Below are 24878 nucleotides of genomic sequence, written 5' to 3' on the forward strand. Positions count from 1 at the left end.
AAATCATGTGAATATGTCTCTTTTTCAATCTTAAAAAGCAGGAATAATTTTTTAAGTTTTTAAAATAAATGCACATCCCTGAATTTGTGATTTATGTTTGGAACAGGGCATGTAAAACACTCTGAAATGCATGTTTTTTTTAAAAAAATATGGATTCATACTTGAATGTGCTCAACAATGCATGTTTCTCCCATTTGAAACGCACACTTTCCCCATCTGAATGATTTGAATAGGAGCGAGCTGAAAGAGGGTAATAAGAGATGTGCAGAGAACATCGGGTGACCCAAAAGCCATTGGTTCCCTCACCCTCAGCTTGTAGTGGGAGTGGGAATGGAAAACCATGTTGGAGGCAAGCTCTCTTGTTCTTGGCAACTTCTTTCCTGGACTCCGCCCCGTCCAGGAAGCAAGCAAGCTGGAATCGAGTGCACAAAAGCTCAAGACTGCCAGCAGCCTCTTTGGGCAAAGTATGCAAAGCCTGAAAATGTTGTGTGAAGAACTCAGTTTACACCGCAGGCACATGGGCTGCATGTGTGCAAACTGGTTTGTGGATTTTCTCGGCCTTGCTTCCTGCCACACCTGTGTGCTCAATGCAAGGTGGACTTAGAGCAGAGAGAAAACAGGCCAGAGTTTGGGGAGCAAAGGTGAAGAAATCCAACAGATTCCTTCCCCCAAATCAGATCCCTCACACATCACTAAGTGGGGAAGATTGGGTGTGCACATTTATTTATTTATTTATTTATTTATTATTTATTTTATTCAGTGCATATTCTGTCCTTTCCCTTTTCTTTTAAAGAACTCAAAGCAGCTTGCCCAATTCTTCTCCACCTGCTCTCAGTCTTATCCCCACAGCAAGAACCTTGTGAGGTGGTTGGGCTGGGAGTCTGTGAGTCGCCCGGAGTCACCCTGGTGGCTCCATGGCTGAGCGGGGACGAGAACCAGGATCGCCTGAGGGCCAGTCCTGCACTTTTAACCACTGCACCACACTGTCTCTCAGCCGCTGCATAAATGACAAGTCCGTATTCCCCCAGAACCTCTCTGCTCCCTCCATAAACGTCTCCTTCTCTCCTTTGATATCCTACTCAATGTCCTCGGAAAAAATGAGTTGCAGGCTCATTATGTCATTATCTTTGGTCCAAGTTAATTTCTGCCTTGAATAACAAACCTGTTGTCTTCTTTCCAGGGATCTTTTTTCTAAAGACTACACTGAGACCCATTCTTCCCACGATGGCAAGGAAATTACAACAAGCCCCCAGACTGAGGTAATGTCCAAAGCATGATCCTCTAGCTGATCTGTCATGGAAAGAGTGCCTGCAGAGCAAGCACCCCAGCTGTGCAAGCATGCGATCCAGCCACACACATATATAGAAGCAGCAGGGATTGTCTTTCACAGACAGCACTGCCAGACCTGGTCCTGAGACCCATCTTAGCAGAGAACATAGAAACAGAGCGAGTCAGAAGGGGTCTCCCGGGCCATCTAGTCTGACCCCCGGCTCCAGTTGGCTCCGCTCACAACATGCCCACCATGTGCAGGAGATGTCAGGAACTGAAAGAGCAATTCGCGCAAGAAGCCAGGGATGGGAGATCTGGATTCTTTTGGGTCCAATTCTTTTGATCAACTTGGAATGCACATAAAAGGCATACAGCCCAATAGGACAATAAATCTTAGGAAGATGTAATTTGCTCTTTACTCAATGAAATTTGTTCTCAGGTAAGTTGGAATGTCTACAGTCCTCAGTCAGGACTGAGACCTTTAGGCCTGGAGTTGCCAGTCATTCAAACTGTGTAGGTGAAGTTTAATGATTCATCAGACATTTTATCATGTGAGGTTTGGTGACCTGTTTATGATATGATATGACCAGATACGGCACTTGAAGCAAGGGCCCGCTCTTTGGCCTCAGTCTAGCTCTTTGATTAATGTGTGTGTGTCTGGGAGCTTTATCATGTGCTCCCAAATGATATTCCTGGAAAGGAAACGGTGGGTAATTGTGAAAACTCAATTTCCTGCTATGCAATGGTACCAATGTGTGGGTCAACTGGGTGTCTGAGTTCATGTTGCAGATCTTGTAGAGCAGTGGTGCTGACCCCCAGTTTGGAGGGAAGAATGGTTTGTAATCTGGACAGAACGTTCTACATTCTTTCCTCTTTGATTGCCCGTCCTTGCCCATAACTTGTTAGCTTCTCTCAGATGGCTTGCTGTCAGCCGTGTTCCCTCGGCACCGATCTCTTGTTCTTCCAAATAACCATGAGTTATGAACTGTAACGGCACATTTGTTTGAAATTCAATAAGCCCTCCTGGCATTTGCCTGTGTAAATAATGTCTCTGGGCATTTGTGTACAGCATGCGATGTTTCTCCCTGTTATAGACATTCACTTCCTTCAATAGTTTTAGAACAGTTCTGACCCACCGCTGTTTGAGGGCAAGCATTTGCGGTGCTATCTCTCGTGTAATCAGCACGGAATTCGGCACACGGCTTAATTTTCACTTCACCTTTGTTGGTGTGAACTGCGGCCACTGGATAGCTTCTGTTTGTTCTGCTGGGGTCAGCTTTTGAACTCCACCCTGGGGAGACACTATAAAAGTAGCTTGATGGGCCTCTGGATGTGTGTTTGCGTTTGATGAAGGGACTGAATTTCTTATGGAGCAGCTCTGGAGAGGAGATCCAGGGCAGAAGCAAAGGCAGTTCATCTCACAGCACACGGCTGATCCATTCACTGCCTCGAGTCGCAGTGATGCCTTGCCAACTTGGATGGCCTCCAAAGGAGATCCAGAAGGGGATTCTTGGTGATTTTATGTGCATTAGCTGTACATTTGATGCTTTGTTATTGTTTTAATATTATTATTACCCACTCTGAGAGTTTTATGAAGGGCAAAGGATACACAGAATGAAAACATACCTCTTAAAATGGCTGCCAACAACAAATAGTCAGTATATAAAACTTCCAGGGTCAGAGGTGTATGTCTCTGGTTACCCCTTGCTAGGAAAAAAATCCATTAGGGAAACCACAGCCTTGAATTGGGAAGACCTGAGCAGGCCTGCCATGGAGAAGACATTTTGGAGGGCTGTCATGCATAAGGTCACCATAAGCTGGAGACAACTTGATGGCTCGTAGCAGCAACAACAGGAACACTGATGACCCTGGAAACCTGGTTGGCTGTTACTCTATTCATGCCCTGCAGAGCTTTCCCACAGGCATTTAATTGGCCACTTTGAAAGCAAGATGCTGGGCCACTGCAGGTAGGCCTGTTCCAACAAGTCCTTTTTATGTTCTTCCTTAAAACTAAATTCCATTGATTGCGCTGGGATTTACTTCTAGGATTCTCAGATGGTGTAGGTTTTATGACAGAAAAAGACCGGCACTGCAGGAACCAGGAGCAAAGGCCTTGCTTCTCATTGGCTCTTACTGTTGTTTTTGCATGTTTTGCACAAATTGACACCCGAAAAGCATGTGGCTCAAGTGTGATTTGTGCAAATGGACTGATTTTACGGAAATTACTGTAGCTGCAAATGCTTTTCAGTGCACCTTTGCACAAGACATGGAAGAGATGGCCATTTACACAATTCGCAAGTTGCACAAATATTGCCTTGTGAACAAATTTCCTGAGTATATTTTTTAAAAACTCACAGAGTATGCCCTGCCTTGAAGAAGAAAGTCCATAGGAAAAAGGGTCCAATTCCACCTGCTTCCAGGACCTTGCCTGGGAGCAGGTAGGAAGCCCATCAAGCTCCAACAAGCCAATGAGCCAAATTCCCTACCATCAGTGCATCCCAAGAAGATACTGCCTACAAAGCCCATGCTTTGGGATAAATGCACACCAAAGGCATTTTTCAAAGGTACTATGGGAAAACAGCAGGGTGAGCTGATGGGGCTTCCCACCTGCTTCCAGGACCTTGCCTGGGAGCAGGTAGGAAGCCCATCAAGCTCCAACAAGCCAATGAGCCAAATTCCCTACCATCAGTGCATCCCAAGAAGATACTGCCTACAAAGCCCATGCTTTGGGATAAATGCACACCAAAGGCATTTTTCAAAGGTACTATGGGAAAACAGCAGGGTGAGCTGATGGGGCTTCCCATAACCCCCTGCACACAGAGGTTTATGAGCATCTTCTCATGGGCAGGAGTGCAGGGGCAAAGGTCACCATTGTACTTCCTCACCGTGCAAAAGGCTTAGTCTTTTGCCCCTGTTCACAACAGGTAGGGCCTGAAGGCCTTCACAGGTTGCAATATGCCCCAGTGGAGCCCCACTCTTCCCTACCCCACCATATACATATATCACTGTGTAATATTTATTTCACTAATATACTGCACTAGTTTTTGCACATATTCTCCCCACCCCTCATGATTTGCCTTTCTGTGCAGCTTTTTGGAGAAGTGTGGACATCACTAGGCACCTTGAAATTTGGTGTCTCCATTGGTTTGGGAGCTGAAATATTCCGGTACATAACCATGTCACATTATGATCAATGTGTTAGGCTAGAAGACATCTTCTGTGAATGAGAAGTCCTCTTGTTCCAGCCTGTAATTCTGGACTGTTGTGTTCAGAATTACATCCTAACCCTAACCCTGAACTACTGTGTTCAGAATTGATTGCAAAGTTCCAAGCATCACAGTGAAGGCGTATACAGGTTCCTTCCTCACATGTTTGGCCATCCTACCACCTAGATAGCCTTCTAAGCTTACGTGATGCTGTTTCCTTTGCTGTTTCCCTCATCACTCTTGAAGCTTTACCTCTGAGGAGAAAGCGGAAATAAAGAACTCTGTGAACCTATTTCACATATGACATCACCAAGCCAGGAACCACCTGGAATCAGAAGGGGGGGGGCACAAGGTGGGGACACATGATGTCATGTTCGAGCAGTACAGCAATGGAGCCCATGACCTGGGGAGGCGGTGGGCTCTCCCACACTAGGGGCCTTCAAGAGGCATCTGGTCAGCCATCTGAGAGGGATGGTGTAACTTGGTGTTCTGAACCAGCAGAGCGTTGCCTTCTTGGCCCCTTCCAACCCTACAATTCTACGGCACACTAGACAATTCCAAACTAGCAGCACCAAGATGCTAGATTCTGTAGATGTGCAAACACTTGTATCCATGGAACAAGCATTCAGACTAACGGGGAACCCTCGTCTGAACTTACTTAGAAAATTTTATCTACTTATTTATTTTATTTACAACCTTTCTATGCCGTCACCACACGCCTCAGCATCTTGGGACGGCTCACAGCACGTACAATTAAAAACCATAAAACAACAACAAATTCCATAAAATTATATAAAAACAAAAAAAAGTGACTGTTAATGATAAACTATTGATTTTTAACATAGCAATTAAATAAAAAAGTTTTAACCTGGCACCAAAAAGAATATAAACTCGGTGCCAGGCGCACCTCTCCAGGGAGCACATTCCACAATCTGGGCGCCACCGCAGAGATGATCTATTTTCTGAATAAATAACACATTCAAGTTTGCCCATTACTAGTGAAAATTTCTTTTGATTCAGTTTTTGATGAGAATGTTTAAGAAAATCACATCTGTAAGGACAGAAGTTGATATTTAAAAGATATGAATGTGGGAGAAAGCAAAATTCACATATTTGTTCATCCAGGTAGAGGGCTCTGAGTGTCTTAACAGAATGCCTGCATATCCACTCATATTTTGGTACAGTAGCAGTCCCCATCTCGTTTTTCCTGAGCGGTACATCATCTGCAGCAGCTCCAGGGCAGATTTTTACAACATGATATTCCCTATGTAGGAATAGCTGTGCCTATTGAATTGAGCCAGTGCAGCTGGATAAGGATTTTGTTCAGTGTTTTTTTTTATACGAACTTAAATAAGATCTGCAAATCCTTTTATGAAAAAATAAAGAACTTCAGATTTTTCTTTTAAACCGAACAGGGGAAAAAATGAAACAGACAGATGTCCAACTGTAATTTGAACCTGCATTTAAATTTCCTTATCCCTTTCCAAGCCCCTCCAATTTGTATAAGTTCTCTATCTGGAACAAATCTTTCCTCACAAAAGGAGCATTTGTCCTGCCCAGGGGCCAATGAACATGCCCTGTTCTTGCCGCAGCATTTCTGCAGAAAAGAACATGGAGCGCTGGCATGAGAGTATGGCCACTTTTAACTATGTGATCTAAGAAACGGTGAGACTCATTTCATAATGTTCAGGCCCAGCAGGTATCTCCCACAACAGATGTTCCACAGGTTATGCCAGATGGTTTCCTTGGACCATGAAAATAATTTACTCAGGTATGAGCACAAAGGCAGGGACTGTCTAAGTACCCTTCTTTCTTAATTAATTGTGGGTTCGAAGCAGTTCCTTGCTTTTCAGCATGTCATCAGAACTCTATTTTTAGCCCATGTCTGTTGCCAAGATACCTGTCTCCCTTAGCTTTTTACAAATATCCCAATGTACTTTTGAAAACTCATACTGGGGGGAATCCAGTCACATTGCAGGAGGACTCTGGTGGCAGGATAGGAGAGGGTCCCTGCATCCCTGCTAGAACACATGCTGACAGTCCTGATTTTAATGTTCGGCACCTCTGATCGACCAAATCGCAAATGGGGAATGGAAAGCCGCTCGGTGCAGTTGGGGTGGCTTGGTGCAGGGCCAGGAAAAATTCAAATGAGTTCAGGTTTCTAGGAATCCAACCATCAGATGCTGGATATGCAGGTGCTGCCCACCTATCGCTTTGCATGCACCTGAAAGAGGAGGTGGACTTGGCATGTTGCAAACACGGGCTCCAATTCTGGCTCCATATCTCAAGGACGGGCTCACCCAGGTGGCTTCTTCCTGAACAACTGGAGAGAGGAGAATTCTTCCTTCCTTCCCCAATGAGGTTTGAACTAAAATACTCCTCTCCCTAATGTGGCTAAACCCCTCAGGGGGGAAAGTTCCCGTTTGTGTGAATGGAAAGTTCCCCACACCTTTTTTATTTATTTATTTTATTTATTAAAACATTTCTATGCTGCCCCTTGCCAAAGCCTCGGGGCGGCTCACAGCACAGAATAAAATACAATAAAATACAAAAATAACAATATAAAACCAACAACATAAAATAAATAACAATATAAAAGAAGTCAAGATCAGAGCCCTTAAGTACTTCTGTCTTTAGTAATTTGGTTCTGATCTCATTGCAAACGGGACAGAGGAGGACATAGTAAATTACATGTATAGCATTGGACTACATGGCAGGTTTGCTGTAAACAGTTCTCTGCCTCCACTACAAGATACGGACAGTAACAGTGGATGCTGCTGCTACTGATTAATGCTGGGGAGGGAGTATTCTGATAACAATGTAGAGGGAAGATATAAATTCCTTTGCACACCATGTTCTTCCTAGGGAATATGACTGCTTCCTCCTAGGGATAGGTGAGAAATCTGATAAGGGGTGAAAATCCAGTGCCCCTTGAATCCTGTTTTGCCATCCCTGCGCTGGTGCAAGCTTGCTTTGATGTGGGTTGAGTCAGCTCACAGGCTTCCAAAGCAGACCATGCGCTGCGCATTCACAGCAAACCAAAGAACAAGCTAAGTGACCGCAAATGGTGCTATTTGCATGATTTACACAACATCACCTTATTTGCATAGATTTGCACAGAGTGGGTGAATTGTGGCATTTTGAATGTTTTCCTCAAATCAGCACCAAAATAGCATGTCATTCTGGCACAATTTCCTAGAATAATAGAGTTGGAAGGGGCCCAGAAGGGAATCAAATCCTAATTTGAGAAAATTAGCCTATACTGAGGTAGCAAATTATTCTTGTTCCATGCTTTTTGGATGCCAATTTGTGTAAGGCATGCAACATCTTGTGAGTTACACAATTTGTATGATGTTACACAAATTTCATAAAATTATGCAAACATATGCAAATTGTGTACGTGTCATCAAGTTGTCTTTGATTTTGCTGACCCTATGAAAGAAAGCCCTCCAAAATGTCTGACCTTGACAGTCCCACTTAACTGTTCTAAATTCAAGACTGTGGAATCCATCCCATATTTTCTCTTCCTTTCCTTTTCTGCCACAAATGTCTTCTCCTGTGGGCCTTGCTTCTCATGGTGTGTCCGAAGTATGATGGCCTCAGTTTTGTCATTTTGCCATTTTTGCTTCTAGGGAATTCTCTGGCTTGATTGGATCTGGAACCTCCTTGTTTGTCTTTCTGTTGGTCCAGGTGTTCAGAAAGCGCTTCTCCAGTCCCATGCATTCATTTTATTCTTTTCAGCATTGAGACTGGGAATACAATGGTGTGAATGATCTTAGCCTTGGTCTTCACTGAAATGTCCTTACACTTGATGAACTTTTCTAATTCCTTCCACCTCAGTCATCTTCAAATTTCTCAGCTACAGTCGCCTCTTAAATGGATGACTGAACCAAGGTACGCAAATCTGCATATTAGGGAAAATCCATACAATAGGCATCTATTAGGACAAATGGGCCCACAACTGCTCATTGATTCCCATGCAAACTTTAAAAATAGTTCTCACAGTTTGAGATGATCTAAACTTAAAAAATAGAAAAATGAGATACTAATGCTGATGGATTTGCTTATCTTCTAGAAAAGGATGCCCTACCTTTGCTACAGAACCACAAAATGAGGGTACTAGTTATTTGGCTTCCAAAAAAGCAGTGACCATGGGGTGAAAAATCTCTGGCTTCCTTGAGCAGTGGATTTGGGGCTCCTCGGAGTGGCTGAGGGGACAATGGCCAGCTCTTCGATGCAAAGTTCTCCTCCTTGAAATGCCCAGTTGCTCAGCATTTCTGTGTGTAGTGCCTGCTCGTTTTCATGAGAGTTGTGCATGCCCTGTGTTAATTAATGGGATGGATACAGGTATATGGATTCTCTAGCACAGGAACCAGAGTCTCCTGTATTGGACAACAAGTCACACTCTAGCCAAGGCGTACCAGTATGTTCCTCTGTCTCCTTGCAGGACCACTGTTATTATGGAGGACACATCCAGGGTGATACCAGCTCTGGCGCAAGCATCAGTACATGCCGTGGTTTGAGGTAAGATGATCGGTAGCCTTTTCAACATTGAGATGGTGATCGGCCATGGTGACTTTCTGCTGTTGAAAAATTACTATTTAATACTTCTCGCTATGGATGCATGTTGAAACAGGATAGGCAAATGGTCCTTCAGAGAACGTTTCTTTTGGTGAGCAATGGGTACTGCTCAGTTCTCATCAACCTCAGTCCCCATAGTCAAGATTAGTCAGGCAGACAGGAGTACTGAGAATCATCACCAAAATATCTGGAGGGTGGCAGGATTAGGGCAGGATCGACTATTCCAAGTGGGAACAGCATTAACACACAGCATAGTCAAGCCAAGTTGTTTTGGTTGTCTTGAAGTAGAGCAGCAAATCTGTCTCTCCCCACCCTGCTGCTGCTACTCAAGGTAGGAGGAGGTGGATTTGAATCATGAATTCTTTCATTATGATTGCCATAACTATCATTATTTAGGAAAGGAGGTTCCTTGATTAGTAGAAACTGGGTGTTCAGCCTCATCATCCTATTCTGAAATGGTGTCTTCCAATGTTTTTCAGAGGGTATTTCAAGAGTCGTGGCAAGAGGTACCTTATCGAACCCTTGAAGCTTTTGGACAGTGAAGCTCATGCAGTCTTCAAATATGAAAGTCTAGAAAAAGAAGATGAGGCCCCCAAAGTCTGTGGGGTGACCAACACTACTTGGCAAATGGAAGAACCAATCCAAAAAATTGCCAGGTCAAGCACAAGTGCAGAAGTAAGTCTCAGGTCACATCGTCAAGCATAATCTCAAGAAGACAGGTCGCAAGTCATCATTCAGTGCTGCAGAATTCGATGGGGGCACAAAAACCAGGTTGAAGAAGCTTCTAAAGCCCTGCTCAACTCATTCTGGGCAGAGGAGAAGCTGGCTGAATGGGAGACTGGAGGGAAAAGAAGTACATGGGTGGTGCTGATTTGTGGGAGCAGGGTGTTGTGGGTTTAGGAGTTAGACTTTTTCTTTCACTTCCAGAATTTCATTGGTGGGAATTATTTCCTTCTCACCCTGCTCCCCATGGGGGTGGACATTTCAAAGAAAAATAGTGGTGATGGGGGAAGTTTTAATTCCCCTTTCACAGCTCTATGGTCCTCTTTGAAAGTGGGACTGCGTCCCATGCTAATCACATAATGGGCCAGAAAAAAATGACTCAGGCAACAGAAAAGCTTCATAGGGAAAATACTTCATTGTGGCTGAATATTTCTCCTGGAAGTTTGGAATCGGCATAAGAATGGCGTTCAGGTTTTAGCTGGGATGGGTAATTGAAGACTTAATCTTTCCTGAGACTATGCATAGCAAAAAAATGTGCATAACAAATGTGGCCTATTGACCTTTGTGATGCAGAACAATAATTTGGTTCAAGCAACAACGAAATAAAAAAACCAATAGAAAAGCTGTTCCTCAATGGAATTTAATTTTGTTTGCTGGAAAATGTAGTGCAGAGTATCAGCTTTCAAAGGAGATTTAGTTGACTTGTAGTTACCCTCCCTCTGTGCCTTTTTGGGGGGCATAAAAGTACCCCACAGAATCATTTTCATCCAAATTTTGTAACATTTTTGGTGTTGGTTTATCAAAAGAGTACAATCCTGCATATACAGTGTGCACTATGCAAGATTAGTAGCCAAGTTAAGGATTGCCTGTTACGCCACCATCCATTAATGATTTGTGTTCATACAGGCAGGGCTGTTTTTGTGCTCTAAATATTTGCATCTCACCATCTTCAAAATGAGCGTGGTTTGGGATATACAACAGTGACACTATTTGGGAAGTGACTCATCAAAACATCTCTGCATCTCAGCAGATTTCTTCAAATGTGGGCAGCCTCAGCTTCTGCCTGGGATTGCATTGCATAATTCCTTCAGCCCTGAGATTTTTTCCATTCCTCAAATGCAAAACATTTAACAAGCTCTGACCCTATCCACGTCTTGTTAAATGGAACCAGTGCTTCCAAAACATGGTGTGCGTTGACCAGGCTGTAAAACCAGCTTTTTAAAAAAGGTTATCTGATGATTCAGCATTCTTGCCGACTTCGGGGGCTGGGACGTTGGCCACTCTGCATCCATCTGAACCGTCTTCACTGTCTTGTTCCATTTAGAAGCAGGCATACCTGAAGAGCAGGAAGTACGTGGAACTCTACATTGCCGTGGACAACACAGTGGTAAATATCACTGTCCAGCTCCCAGACAGCCTTGGCTATGGAGCAGTACAGAAATGAAATTAGTAATGAGAATGAATGCTTTTGCTTCCTTTTACAATTCTTTCCGGCCGTCCCCCATCTCTTTTTTACTGGAAGAGTATTTCTATGTCTCACGATCATGTGGAGCGTGTCATGGCTTATGAATCCAAAATGACACCACCAAACTTGGGAGAAATCTTAGATTTGAAGAAGCATCCAAATCTTTTGGGGAAAACCCTATGCAGGGGAAAAACGTAGAACAGCCCAGTGTGGCCGGAACGTTCTCAGTACGCATGAAGCGCTGACTAAGGGCTGGAGAAACACGCCTTTCTCTAAAAACAGAAACGCAATGAGATGGCAGAGGAAGGGGGTGGTGGAAGGAAGCATACATCCCGAGCAAATGCAGCACTAATCCAAGTGAAGGCCCACGCTTCTACCTCGCTTCTTCATCTCCAAGTTCCACTGAGCCCCAAATTTTCTGTTTCCAGGAGCCAATCATCCTCATCTTGGAAGTTCATAGAGGGGACCAGTGGTGAAGAGCTTCCCTTATTCTTTTTCCTCAGCATCTATTTGCTTTTAATATTTCTTAACCACTCTTTATCCAAAGGATTCCAGAGTGGGATACTGTCAGCATCCTGGAATCTCAATTTGAGAAGAGGGAATAAAACTCAGGTTCGTGGGAAAGACCAAGGGTCCAGACCATCTGAGGCTTTATTGTTTTGCCCCCAAGGTTCCCGCGGTTCTCACGATAATGCATGCTGCATTACCGGGCAGGCAGAGGTGAACTCTGCTGCAAAGCTTCAATACCATTACAGGGCATTTATAGGTGCACAGGTACAGGGCAATTGATGACAGAATGCAGAGATTACAATGCGATTCTGAGGTCATCACGTACAGAACAGATAAAGAAATGTCAGTCAATCACACTGTAACAATGAGATTAAAATATTTCTAATTGTCTGTATTGAACTTTAGTTGAGTAACTTGAACCCATCTCCAGGTCTGCTCAGACATGCAAATTCAAGCCACTAGAAACTATTCATGATAAGCTCAGGCCCTTATCTCGACTCTAAACATTCTGCATGATCAGGGCACATGAAGTCCTCTGGGCTATCAAAAGATTATTGTAAACTGAATTCCAACAATGACTATTTATAATGGATATTTGGGCTAAAATGGCCTACTGTAGCCTACAGCTAAAGGTGAGAGAAAGGAGCGGGGGAACTCCATTTTAAACAGTGACAGCTTGGTTTGGAGAAGGAAGACAGGATTTGATCCCACAATGCAAAGGCACACAGGAGTAATGCTTTTCAGACAGGATTTAACCAAATCTTCCCAACAATACAAAACTGTGCTTAGAAGTATTTATGCACACGCATATCTATATATTATGCTAAAGAAAGGATAGCATAAGTAAACACAGCAACAAATTAAACAGAATAAAAAGCAGACTCACAACATAAAAATGAAGACAGTGACCTTTCCTTTAAAATGCTGAAAAGATGGTAAGGTTTTAAATCGCACAGTGCACTGGTTACAATATACTATGACTAATTTAAGTGATATAATAAACCTTTTCTCCCTAGAAGCAGCTTCACTGATTTTTCACTTCGTAGATATCTTCCTTTTTTTTTCATGCCCTCTCCTCTGCTTCTGTTTGCATCTCTCTCTCTCTCTCTCTCTCGCTCTTTCTCTTTTTCGCTCTCTCTCATTGAAGTCTCTTCCTAACACTTGCATTTTTGTTATTTTGCAGTTCAGGAAGTACAGCCGCAACCTGAATGGCGTAAAGACAAGAGTATATGAAATTGTCAACTATATAAACCTGGTAGGATGTCATGCCAATCTTTTTCTTGAAGTTTCTCAGTGTATTTTTGTTCTGATAATGTTTTGTCCACCTTGCAGGTTTACAAAGCCATAAACATTCATGTGGCATTGATTGGCCTAGAAATTTGGTCAGAAGGGGATAAGATCATTGTGGATGAATCAGCAAGCGTCACCCTGGACCGGTTTTCGGAGTGGAGGCAGGACGTTCTGCTTAAGCGGAGAAAGAACGATAATGCTCAGTTACTTACGTATGTACTGCAGTGGTGAAAAGGAGCGGGTACAGCTGGGTGTGGACTACAGGACGATATTTTGTGGGTGGCATGGGACTCAGGCACTCACCTACACACTTGAGATGCTCCAAATGTGTGTTTGGGGATTGTTTTCCCAGAATGCTGTCAAGGTGAGCCTGTGGTAGAGCTACCTATAACGGTCTTAATTTTTCACAGTCTCTGGATAGGGTGCATCCTCAGACTAAGTGGGTTTCTATGACATGACTGGTTTCTTGCACAAGACGGTCTGTTGTGTCATCCAAAGCCCGTTGTTATATTTCAGCATGGACTGTTTGGTTTTTAGAAACCACTGTAAGAAACAGCAGTCTTTTCTAGGGTTTCCACACTTCACCATGGGTTTTCCAGTTTTCCAGTCCTGGTATTCAGCTGCTGCAGAAAGAGCAGCAGCAGCAGGAGCTGTTCCAGCCATCCAGTGTCTGATTGAATTTCAGGCACTGTGGCAGATGGGATATGTGCCAATGGCAGGAGGACTGAGCAAGGAGGGTAGAAACCATGCTATCAGAGAAAACACTTGGTCATCTCTCAGGAACATTCATGAAAAAACACATATACCATGGAACCTATGCAGGGTTGCTTGTCATGACTTGCAAACCCAGGCACTGTCTCTGGCTAGGGAAGAACTACTTTCTCTCTAAACAAAGGTATCTAGATTTCTTTTAAAATGAACGCTGTCTGTGTTTTGTGGATTTCGAGCTGTCTTTCATCCCGTTGTCTGCACATTGGCAGAAGCAGATATTTGCCTGATTCTGCTTGCAAACAGGCATTTGTGCTAATGCACAGATCTACCCCCAGACACCAAAACACAAATCAGATTTCCACGTCAAGGAATGCACATGACTTAGAGAAAGGCAGCTACCAGTCAGGTCAGGCTGGGGTGGGGATGATGTCAGAGGTACAGAGTTCTGGACCTCTTTGCAGCACATAGAAACAGACCTGGACATACTTTCCGTCACTCACCAAATCCATGCTTCTAGTGCCCCCTGCAAACTGGGCCCTGCATGGGACCAGTTCTTTTCACCTGCATCCAAACTGCGACTTCTGACCTACACTGCAGTTAACAACAGGGATGGCACCCCTTGGGGTGGGATTCCTCCAGGGAGTGCAGCTTGAAGGCCAAATCCCACCAGTGTAGGAAGCCAGGGAAGCTTTGGCTAGACTGGGAAATCTGATGCTCCAGTGATTCTACGTCCCTGGTGCAGAATCCACAATGCCAGACAGAAAAATTGGTGGCCTCTTTGCCTGGGGCAGTGACAATACAGCAAAGTAATACAGTTCTATGAAATCCCACCGTCTTGTTCTCCCCTGCCCTCTTCTTTTTTGCAGGGGTATTGACTTCAATGGACCAACCGTAGGACTGGCCTATGTGGGGACCATGTGCAATCCTTCCCATTCCTTGGGAATTGTCCAGGTTTGTGGGATCAGATAATATCTGGAATAACCAGCATTAGCTGGCAGGCAAGGGAGGCTTATAAAGAGGGCAACCTTTGTGGGCTGGTGGGCATATCTGGAACATGTTAGAAACTCTCCTGGGTGCCTGCACCACACGGGAGGTGTGGCTGGTCACCAAGGCCCATCACCATGTGGTTCAAAGATACTCGCAGGAATTGAACCAGGTAGTTACTGCATGCTATTTCCTCGCTTTCAAGCTATCCCAGCTGCTGGTAAGAATTCTAGTTTTACTTTTATTTTATTATGGTGGGGGTTAGGACTCCTTGATGGTTTCAAGAAATGTGCCCATGGTTCATTTCTGACTATGGGTGCTACTCTGCCTGCCTCTGTCATTTCTTTACTACAAACAAGGGTGGGTGGGTGGATGGGTCTCTTTTTAATTCACTTCACATATGTTAATTCATGAGTCCAAGAGATGTAGGAAGTCAAGGAATCTTTGTGAGCAAGATAGGGAAGTTCTCTTCAGTTCTCTTTATTTCTTAATCATGCATTGTTTTAAACAGACCCAAACTATGCAGTCCATACACACTGAATAATACTATATACATTTTATATGCATTTTATTGGAAAAGACATGTTTTGCAATACACCCATTTTGGTATAATTATAAAGCCAAAACCAGCATTTTAAATTCAGAGAAGTGCAAAATTAGAAGCATAACTGTGCTCTGTTCCATGCAGTAGTTTGGGAGGTGCAACCATGTGAATTTACTTGCAAAAACAGACTAAATGACATTCTCAAGCCACCTCAGTCATATCCAATTCGTCTGCTACAGCTCCCTCATCCCACAGAACATGAGCAACTTGGTTGTGTGTGCAGCTGAGCTGGCGTAGAATTAAAAAAAATATAACAGAATCCTTAGTTTGCGCACAAAACTGCTTTTAGGGATGCAGGGGCATTTCATATGTGCTCAGAAAACATTTGCGCAGGCTCCCTGCAAAACTCCATCTGCCAGCGCAGCACATGCCCTGATTTGCTCAGAGTTCTTCTGTGGACTGAACCAGCCCCACGTTATTCAGTGGAGGAAAGGTGCACAGATCTCCTGTCCAATTGCTGCTTGATTTCCCATTCACACAGAAGGTAGAGTGTAAATACAAGTAGGATCCAGGTGGGAGATAAGTGGTGGGACAATGTTCAGACAACCTGGGTTGCTCTCGGGCATTGCTCGCTCACCCATCTTGCTACAATCCACAGTGGCGTCAGCATCTGAGCAGGCCGAGTTGGGCAGCTGCCAAGAGTCCATAGCCTGCCAGGGCTCCACCATCAAGAGCCCCTGGAATTGCCGACTCTCCTCCACCTGCTTGTTCACCTGCCTCTCGCACTGGCCTGGTTGTAGATGCTGCTGCCTCCTTGCTCAAGGAGGCCCTCTGCCTGTTCAGCAACCCAGTGGCAGGAAGGAGCAGAAAGAGGAGGAGCAGCCCATGCTCTCCTGGACGGAGGCAGTGTCTGCTGAGGGTGCCTTGCCCAAGTTCCCTTGCAGGCTTGGAGCTGGCCGGACCTCCAGGCTCTGCCGAGGAAGCTGTGCAGCACGTCCTGTGCTCTTTTGCTCAGGTGTGAGGCTCCTCCTTTCATAAACATTGAAGATTGCAGGATTTCATTTCACTGCATTTAGCTTGGCCCAAATACTTCTGGGCTCCTACGTTTCTCCAGTGTGAAGCTGGAAATTATCTTGTACATGTGAGCTCTGCATAGATAACTCAGTTGAGTTGAACACCTCCGACCCAGCAAACAGATGCACGTTTGTTCCTCCATTCTGGAGCCATGCATTTGGTATGCACTGTGCTGGCTATTTTGGGGACTGATCAGAAAATCCAGGAATTTTCAGGTGTGGTGCTTGGTCAATAACACCAGTAGGAGCTGCCCCATCACACATTCATACAATGCCCCAGAAAGATTTCCCAAGGTCGCATCATCATAGCTTCTGTATCGCCTGAAGGGCCTGATCCTGCCTAACCTTGGAAGCTAAGCAGGGCCTGGTTGAAATCTGGATGGGTGGCGTAAAAGGTTCGAACCACCAGAAGAGCTGTGGTTACACACTGTCTAGACATGTAATGTAATAACAATTCTAGGGGCATCATAATGTGGAAAATACTGGTTCACTGAGTAGGCCAGAATTGGCATTTATAGCCGTGACAGAACAATTTTATTTTAAAAGAAGGAAATAGGCAGAGGGAACCTGCCACCCGACAGTTCCAGCTTCTGGAAACTACCAGACCGATTCCCCTTTCATCTTTCACTGGAGACGTCTGTTTGAAAGTTTCTGGCAAAGTGCTAAGAATCATAGCTCTCTTTTGTTTCCTGGAAGACTAACAATAGATCAACTGTTCTCCTTTGTGCAGGACCATAGCACAAATCCCATTGCCATTGGTGCTACAATGGCCCATGAGATGGGCCACAACTTTGGCATGAATCACGACACAAACTTCTGCACATGCAACTCAGGGTCTTGCATCATGGCAGCACAACTCAGGTGAGGGGTCTGACAGCACCAGTGGCTGAAAGGAGCTGCTTCGAAACTGTCTGGAATTAATGATTCAGCTAAGGAGGCAAAGTGCAGAATTCCTATCAAGGTGGGGCCCTATTATGGGTGAAGTCACCTGGGTGCCCTGCTGCACAGCCAGGTCATGGAAATCACAGCATGTGGGACGTAGGGAATTTATAACCAGAAAAGTTAGGTAAGATATGCTAATATACTGGAAGGTCACTTGGCGTGAAGGAAAGGAAAGCTTTTCTCGTGGTTGCTAGGCTATTATCTAGAGAATATATACAAGCTGTGTGCAAACAAATCTCTTGAAAATCTCCAGAAAACTGGGAAGACCATTCCCCTGAATTTCCCCGGCAGGAGGAGAAAGTCTTCAAAGGTTTCTCAGGCATGGTGACCACCTTTTTCAGTACCCTAGTTGCATTGTGTGGCTTCGCTTCACTACTAGGGCAGCTTGGCCACCATATTACATGGTACACAATGATCCAGAGTGGATGAAATTTGTCACAAGACATTTTGATGAGAATATTTCTGAGGCTGAGGGCTGGTTCTCAGCCCTCCTAGAAATTCTCTACCATTTCTGGTGGCCACCAATGGTAAGATGGAGAACTGCCATCAATTCTAGCATCATTCCTGTTGGGCAGCTTAATAGCAATTGCATTTTTTTCTGCTTCCAAGGATACTTTCAGACTTGCAGGGAAAGAGATGGTGTTCCATGCAAATTAGGCCAAGAAAGGCAAAATGGAAAAGCCAATGGGTGACAGGAGAAAGGGTTAACCAGTTCCTCCCGCACTGATCTTGTTTTGAAAATGGCAGAAGCTTCCCTCTCCCTCTCTTTTCAAGTTTGGGGGTGATTGATTGTGTGCCAGAATATCTCTGAAACCAAGAGAGAGCAAACATTTTGTTCACTGGCCCTTGTCTTGCTTGCCTGATCATTTATGATCACAAGTCATCACAGGCATCTCACTATCAGAAAAAAGCAGCGGCTGCAACAACCCACCTATAACCTACTGAGTCTACCAGGACTCCTGCTGACAAGCTTGTGCAGCAGGAGCCCGGGGTGCTCATGGTCTCGTGCTCTAATGCAATGAGCTATGCAGGCCTTCCTGCGTCATCTGCAGGTAAAATGCCCTTGAAATGGCTCGCTCGGCATTTCACACGGAAAATCTTGCTTAGAGAATGACTGCTTTGTTCCAGAAAGCAAGTGCTGGACTTCCTGGCACAGCATTAACCTTCTCGGAAAACCACATCACTGTGGCCAGTCTCTCTTGCTAGGCAGGGCACATTCCTAGGTGGGGCATTTGGGGGAAGCGGAGGGGGCATGCTGGCCAATTCCCCCTGCCCCCCACCACTGGTGAAGGCGATGTAAGGGCCGGCACAAGGGAAGGGAAAGGAAGGGATTCCCCCCACCCTGTACTCCCACTCCATACAAGAGAGCGCTTTGACCTCCATAATGGGCTATAGGATCCAGGAATTAGATGACTGGCTTTTTTGTTTGTTGTATAAGAAAAAATGACAGTAAGAATATAGTGAACAAGGGCAGAACAAAAGGTATAAAGCTAAGAAAGTATTTCCTGCTGTGATGAACACGTTAAAACTTGTGTGCAGCTTGTTTTCTCAAAACAAAATTCAGTTTTATTCTTTTATCATGACAACCACAATGCAAAAAGCGGGTTTAGAAAGAGTGTGAGCCCATCGCAAGGTACCTGCAGTTGACCATTGACTGAGAATGGGGCTGAGAACAATATGCATCACTTTTCTTGTTGAAGGCTGAATCCTTAACTTTGTAAAATGTTTGCTGCATAAAAATGCTTGAGAAACATGCAGGAAAGATTTCTGAACATAAGCTTCACAATACACCCTCTCAAAAAGAGAAAAAATGCCCAGATTTCACTTTTCAGTTGCAATTTTCAGCTGTTAAAGAATTAATGTTTTGTTTTGTTTTGTTTTAAATCATAGTTACGGTTAGCTGTCCACTTTTTTCCAAATACAAGAAAAAATCAGATTTCGTAGTGGCTGTGAATTGTTGAAAGTCTCTGTGACTGAATGGTCCCAGTTAGAACAAAAACTCACAGATGGTAATGCTTCAGGTCTCTGTAGCACCTGGAAGTTGATACAGATCCACAAATATCATTTTTGATGGTGGATCTCTTGGAACACGTTCAGATTATTAAGGTTTTTTCATCATGACTGAGAATCCAGAGAGCTAAGTGGATTTGCTTGCTCAAAATTCAAGTCATCAGCATATGCTTCTACAGTGATACTTGCATCATTTTTGGAAAATCTTAATTTCATTTAAATGAAAACAACATAAATGTCTCCAAAATATGTTATTTCTACTTTGCATTGTATCACTTATTTTACTAATCTATTTTGACATAACCAAATCTTTAATGCTTACACTGGTCTTTAGTGCTGGCTAATTGTTGAGCTCCTGCAATTTTTCAGTTTCTTGATGGACTTCATGCAAAGGGTTAATGTTCATCCTTTGCCATCAAGAGTAGAAGAACAATGAGAAAAAAAATAAGCTGCTGTAATAGTGACTATATTGACTGCTTCAAAGGAGTAAAGGGTAACTTAGGACAGGCTTTTTATCATTTTATCTTATCTTGCTATTTCACCCCTTAGCAATAAACACCAATCATGCTCTAATCATCATGATAGCTGTGGAATAAGCCTGCCCGTACCGTACGCTGCAAGCAAAGAGAGAACAGAGCTAAAACAGAACAGGAGAGCAATGGAAAAGGGTGGAGTCCGACTGCAGTGAAAAATCTCACACTCAATTCTTCCAGGGTTGTTTTACCAAGCAGGCTGTACAGGATTCCTGGATTTTCAGGATCATGGAAATAATTGCCCGGTGACTGTGATCACTGAGGCTGGGAGAGTCGTGACTGAGCAGACTTTTTTGAGGGGGAGGGGGGCTCTTCCAAATGCAGCTTTTAAAAAATATATATATATGCAGGCTCTGCCTTATTCGCTGAATTTTCTGGAGTATCCTATTTTTCAAAAGCTCAGAGCATCTTCCATCATTGAAATGGAGGCTGACACGGTCTGTCCTGTCACAAAACAGAAGACAAATTTCCAAAAAGTTCCTAGGAAGAAAGCACAGTTCTGGGGGTGTTATACACCTCTCTGCCCCTCCCTGCCCATTGGGCAGCCTTTGCGGTTAGCATTATGCCGGCTTTGTGACTCTACAATGCAGGGAAAGACTTACATCCCACTCCTCAGGGATACCTTAGTAAGAATTATATTATGTGCTGAGGACGAAATACGTGGCAAGCCGGTGACTCACACATCCCTCCAAAATAACCCCTATTCTCCCATATTTTGCAGGCTACATAAGAGATGCCTGAATTGCAGCAAGCCCTGGTTTATCCACTGTATCCCCTCAGCAGTGCAGAGAACATTACAATGGATAGTTTGGGTTGGTTTAGTGCTGAAGGACCTGTTTCCATATTTGTTGCCTCTCATGCATCAAGAAGCCACCAGATGAATTTGTTTGTCCACGCAACCCTATCACCTACTTTTGGCATCGTTCTTTTTAACTGGAGAGAATCTCTGCATTCAGAGTAGGTGCTTTACCACTGATCTGTGCCCGTGGTTCGTTTTTACAGCTACAACACACCCCAGTATTTCAGTTCCTGCAGCCTCCAAGATTTTCAGAAATACATTTTGGAGAGAAGCCCAGCTTGTATCGTCAACATGCCGTTGCCACAGGACATCGTTGCAAAGCCAGTGTGCGGAAATGACTTTGTGGAGGAGGGGGAAGAATGTGACTGTGGTTCTCCAGAGGTATCTTATTTTCAGAAACTGTCAGGAAAAGCAACCTGCCGAGAGATGGGATTCTTGCAGAAGCTGCTTGCATTTGAAGCCTCCTGTCTGCAGGCAAATTCTGTGATTAGATGCACTTTGGGTGGAATAGGAACAAAAATACCCTAATTCCAACACCTATATATGGTTGGGATAGATGGATTTTGTAAAATCCACTGTCTGTGCTTTGCATGTTGCCAGGCACCTTTGCTCATTGACAGAATCAGATTTTGGGAAATGTGTTTGTACCATTCATACAAACTGGCATGTGCCCAACTTGCACACTTGGAAAAGTGCTAAGCCCCCCAAAGTGTGCATTTCCCCAGCTAGCCTACTGGAGAAATGCGCATTTGTTATTTTTAATATTTTTCCAATAAATGGGCAGAAAATGATGGGCATTTTGGAAATGGCTAAAGAATTCATGGAATTTGCACAACCTGGGAAGATCCAGTGTGGAATCTGTGGGTCAGATTCTTAGAAATTTCAGCTCATTGGAGTCCATTGCTAGTTTCTCCAGCATCCTTGACTGAGGTCAGAATATGCTTGAATTTGTGCAGCCCTTGCTAGCTGAAATCTTACGAGGCGGACAGGTCCCAGAGCTCCAAAGGACAGAGGTATGTGTCTACGTAGGGGACATGACATCTTCCTGCAAAATCCCACAAGGAGCAAAACCAGAATTTCTGATGCAAACAACTGCAGGAAAATGATTTATTAGGCAAATGTGCTTGATTTGCACAACTTGTGTGGGCTGCAGAATTCAGCATTTTTTGACAGAGGATTTGGGTGACCTTGGTGCATGTTTTTGAAAGATGCATTTTTCTGTTTTTTAGCATCAAAAACATGTTCAAATAAGCACAGCACCTGCAGCTCATAAGAAGCAACCGGGCATATTACCTTCAGCTCACTGACATGTACATGCGGTCGCTCGTGCAAATCATGAAGCTTGCTGCAGAAATTCCTTTGCCTTATAGACTATCTTCCCCAATAAATACTATCTGGAAAAGTCCAGACTGAATGGTCTGTTAAGGCAAGTAGATAATGTACTTCTGTTCTTGTTTTTAAGGAGTGCAAAAATGAGTGCTGTGACGCCGCAACATGCAAACTGAAGCCAGGTGCTAAATGTGGATTCGGGGAGTGTTGTGAGAACTGCCAGGTAAAGCTTCATTTCTTATGGGAAAATACATCTCAGTCCTACTATGCATGAGCCAGGTGGAGATTTAGTATTCACATCTCTCTGACGCTTACCTTGTCTGTGAGCATCTTCACCTGTCTCACTGTCCCTTCCACTAGTTCAGTTGAAACTAGATCAGTCCAAATTCCAGCTGAAATCTTAGTCTGGAGATCCTTCTGCCCCTTCCTGGATCCGTGTTGAGTTGGAGCCTAATCCAGATGGGATTGGTGCAGAAGCTGAGGCACATGAGCCATATCCGGCTCTTGCGGGGTGCCAGTATGACATTCCGGGACTTTGCAAAGGAAAACACCTCTTCCCCTGCCTCCACCTGTTTTTCCCAAACACTGGTCACTTTTTCAGCTTCTGTGCAGACTCCCCATGCACCACTATTCTAAAAGCAAACCCTGAAATGGCTCCACCAAGGCTTAGCCAAACAGCAGCAAGAGATTTAAATTAAAATAGCCTAGTGTTTCAGCCCTGTATCTTTTGTCCTTGGATTTGCCTCTTCTGCCTTCAGCCACATGCCCCATGGAAATTTTGCTCTTGATCTGGAAATCGGCCTTGGGCCTCAAAGAGGTTCAGAAGTGCCACTGTATGGGATCTAAATTGGGCCCTTTTGACAGGCCCAGCCTGTGGCACATGCAGCTGTGATGCTGTTATTGCCCATCTAGGCTGGTGTTGCGGGGGCCTGCCGTTCCCAGTATCCCCGGTGGCGGTGTGTGGATGCGTCGTGTGTGGGTGCCTTCAGTCCCCGATTCAGGAGCTGAATGCCACTTACTCCTGGAAAGTCACACAAGGCAGAGGTGGCGCTCCTCTGTCTGATCATGAGGCAAGTGCTCTGGAGCTCTTGGGGCCCCGTCTGGAGCCTGGGCTCCTTCTGGAGCAGGCTGAGGCGTGCTCTGGATGCCCAGCCTTCATGGCGATCTGTGGATCCATGAAGCCATGATCTCTGGGCCACCTCTAATACGATCAGCGACGGAGGAATGGGACGACTCTGTCTTTGCCCAACAGCTGAGAGCCGCAGGAGCAGTCTGCCGCCCCGCGAAACACGACTGTGATCTGCCGGATCTGTGCACGGGCCACTCCCATCAGTGCCCCGCCGATCGCTTCCGTGTGAACGGACACCCGTGCATGAACCATCAGGGGTACTGCTACATGGGGCAGTGCCCCACTTTGCAGAACCAGTGCACTGCCCTCTGGGGGACAGGTGAGTGTGTGTGCCCTGGAAAAGCAGGACATCGGGAATGAGAGAGCTTGAGCACAGGAGAGGGGCCCCACTTGCAGGTTTGCAGGGCTCCACTCGTGGGGAGCCCACGTGACCAAGCTTCTTCCACAGCAGGTGCCACCTCTGACGGAGTCTCTTCCCAAACAGTTTTCTCTCACATCTGTAGCTTTCATCAACCTCACGTCAAGAGTAGCCAAAGCCAAGCAAATTATTACGAAACCTCAGTTAGGAAGGCTCACCAAAAGATTTCTTTTCCATGGCATACAAATACTAGTTTGTTATAACGCTTTGAAATCCATCCGGTATAGTTCATATGTTTATATAATGATTAAGACTCATAATAGTAAACTAGCCGTATCGGCAATTACTAACATTCAATTAAACCACCATTAATAGCTGCTTTGCGTTATCTGAAGCCCTTGCTCTCCCTCTCTCTCATGTGCATTCACTCATGCACAGAAACACAACGCAACACACACTGATGAATTCATGCATTTGCTTTTTCGTTGCAGCTGCCACGGTGGCTTCAGATTCCTGCTTTGCTATCAATAAGAATGGAGTTTACTATGGCCATTGCAAGAAGGCTAACGGCACATTCCTCCCATGTGGAAAAAAGTAAGCAATGCATATTCTTCACTGCTAGGAATTGTGGCATTCTCAGGAAAGATGGTCTGAGGAAATATGTTTCAGCTGAGAAAGCCATCCTCCTTGCTGCCTCTTTCCCAGGCTTCTTTGGAAGCTACCGTCAAAGGAAGGTATCTTGGTAGACAGAGAGACCTGAAAGTCAAATGCCCCTCCTTGATACCTTCTCCTGGAGAAGTGGGGTGGGAAACACAGTTCTGATCAAATGAGGTTGTTGTTTTTTTTTAAAGTCCTTCCCCGCTTCTCTCTGTACACACACACACACACACACACGCACACACCAGGCTGCCTTTGAAGGCAGGGATAATGCAGACTGATGAGCGTGGGAGAAGGGTTTCCATTCCCAAGTTCTTTTGGTCCACAACCAAAATGTAGTCATCACAGTTCTTTTGAACCTTTAAATCCCGCTTGAAGAGCTTCTAATAATCGGGTTGGTAAGAGTGGAGTAGTCCTCTGCTTGTCCATCTCAGGCAATAAATAGTAACAAATAAAGGTTAGTTAATGGACAAATGATAGTACCAAGGGAATGGATTCAATAGACTGTTTTATTAGCCTATTCATAAATAGAAATTATGGATACCTGTCTGTTGCCTTTCCAGAGATCTGAAATGTGGCAAGTTGTATTGCACTGGCGGTTCAAGAATGCCTTCAGCTGGAAGCCTGGTGACATTTGAAAATTGCAAAGGCAGTTTCCCAAGTGGAACCCAAGAAGATGGTGGAATGGTTGCTGATGGAACAAAATGTGGAGAGAGCATGGTTAGTGCTTCATGTTGAGTGATGTCTTCTCCGTAGTGGTGATTG

The 24878-nt window shown here is 44.6% G+C and overlaps 1 protein-coding gene across 2 annotated transcripts in view; it reads left to right on the forward strand.

Annotated features, from left to right (window-relative positions):
• The window catches only part of LOC123027062 (zinc metalloproteinase-disintegrin-like NaMP), a 58554-nt gene that overhangs the window by 20164 nt on the left and 13512 nt on the right, over positions 1 to 24878 (forward strand). Inside the window, exons 4-16 of one of the 2 annotated variants that reach the window (XM_044437407.1) lie at positions 1181 to 1259; positions 8923 to 8999; positions 9536 to 9731; positions 11104 to 11166; positions 12938 to 13009; positions 13087 to 13256; positions 14622 to 14706; positions 17087 to 17217; positions 20844 to 21021; positions 22103 to 22192; positions 23222 to 23417; positions 23948 to 24050; positions 24677 to 24833. In XM_044437407.1, the coding sequence (XP_044293342.1) occupies positions 1181 to 1259; positions 8923 to 8999; positions 9536 to 9731; positions 11104 to 11166; positions 12938 to 13009; positions 13087 to 13256; positions 14622 to 14706; positions 17087 to 17217; positions 20844 to 21021; positions 22103 to 22192; positions 23222 to 23417; positions 23948 to 24050; positions 24677 to 24833 (1597 nt within the window). The remainder of the gene's footprint in view (positions 1 to 1180; positions 1260 to 8922; positions 9000 to 9535; positions 9732 to 11103; positions 11167 to 12937; positions 13010 to 13086; positions 13257 to 14621; positions 14707 to 17086; positions 17218 to 20843; positions 21022 to 22102; positions 22193 to 23221; positions 23418 to 23947; positions 24051 to 24676; positions 24834 to 24878) is intronic. The other variant, XM_044437408.1, reaches the window with a different exon arrangement.

This window comes from Varanus komodoensis, unplaced genomic scaffold (assembly GCF_004798865.1).
Source record: "Varanus komodoensis strain SLA01 unplaced genomic scaffold, ASM479886v1 scaffold30, whole genome shotgun sequence".
Lineage (NCBI taxonomy): Eukaryota > Metazoa > Chordata > Lepidosauria > Squamata > Varanidae > Varanus > Varanus komodoensis.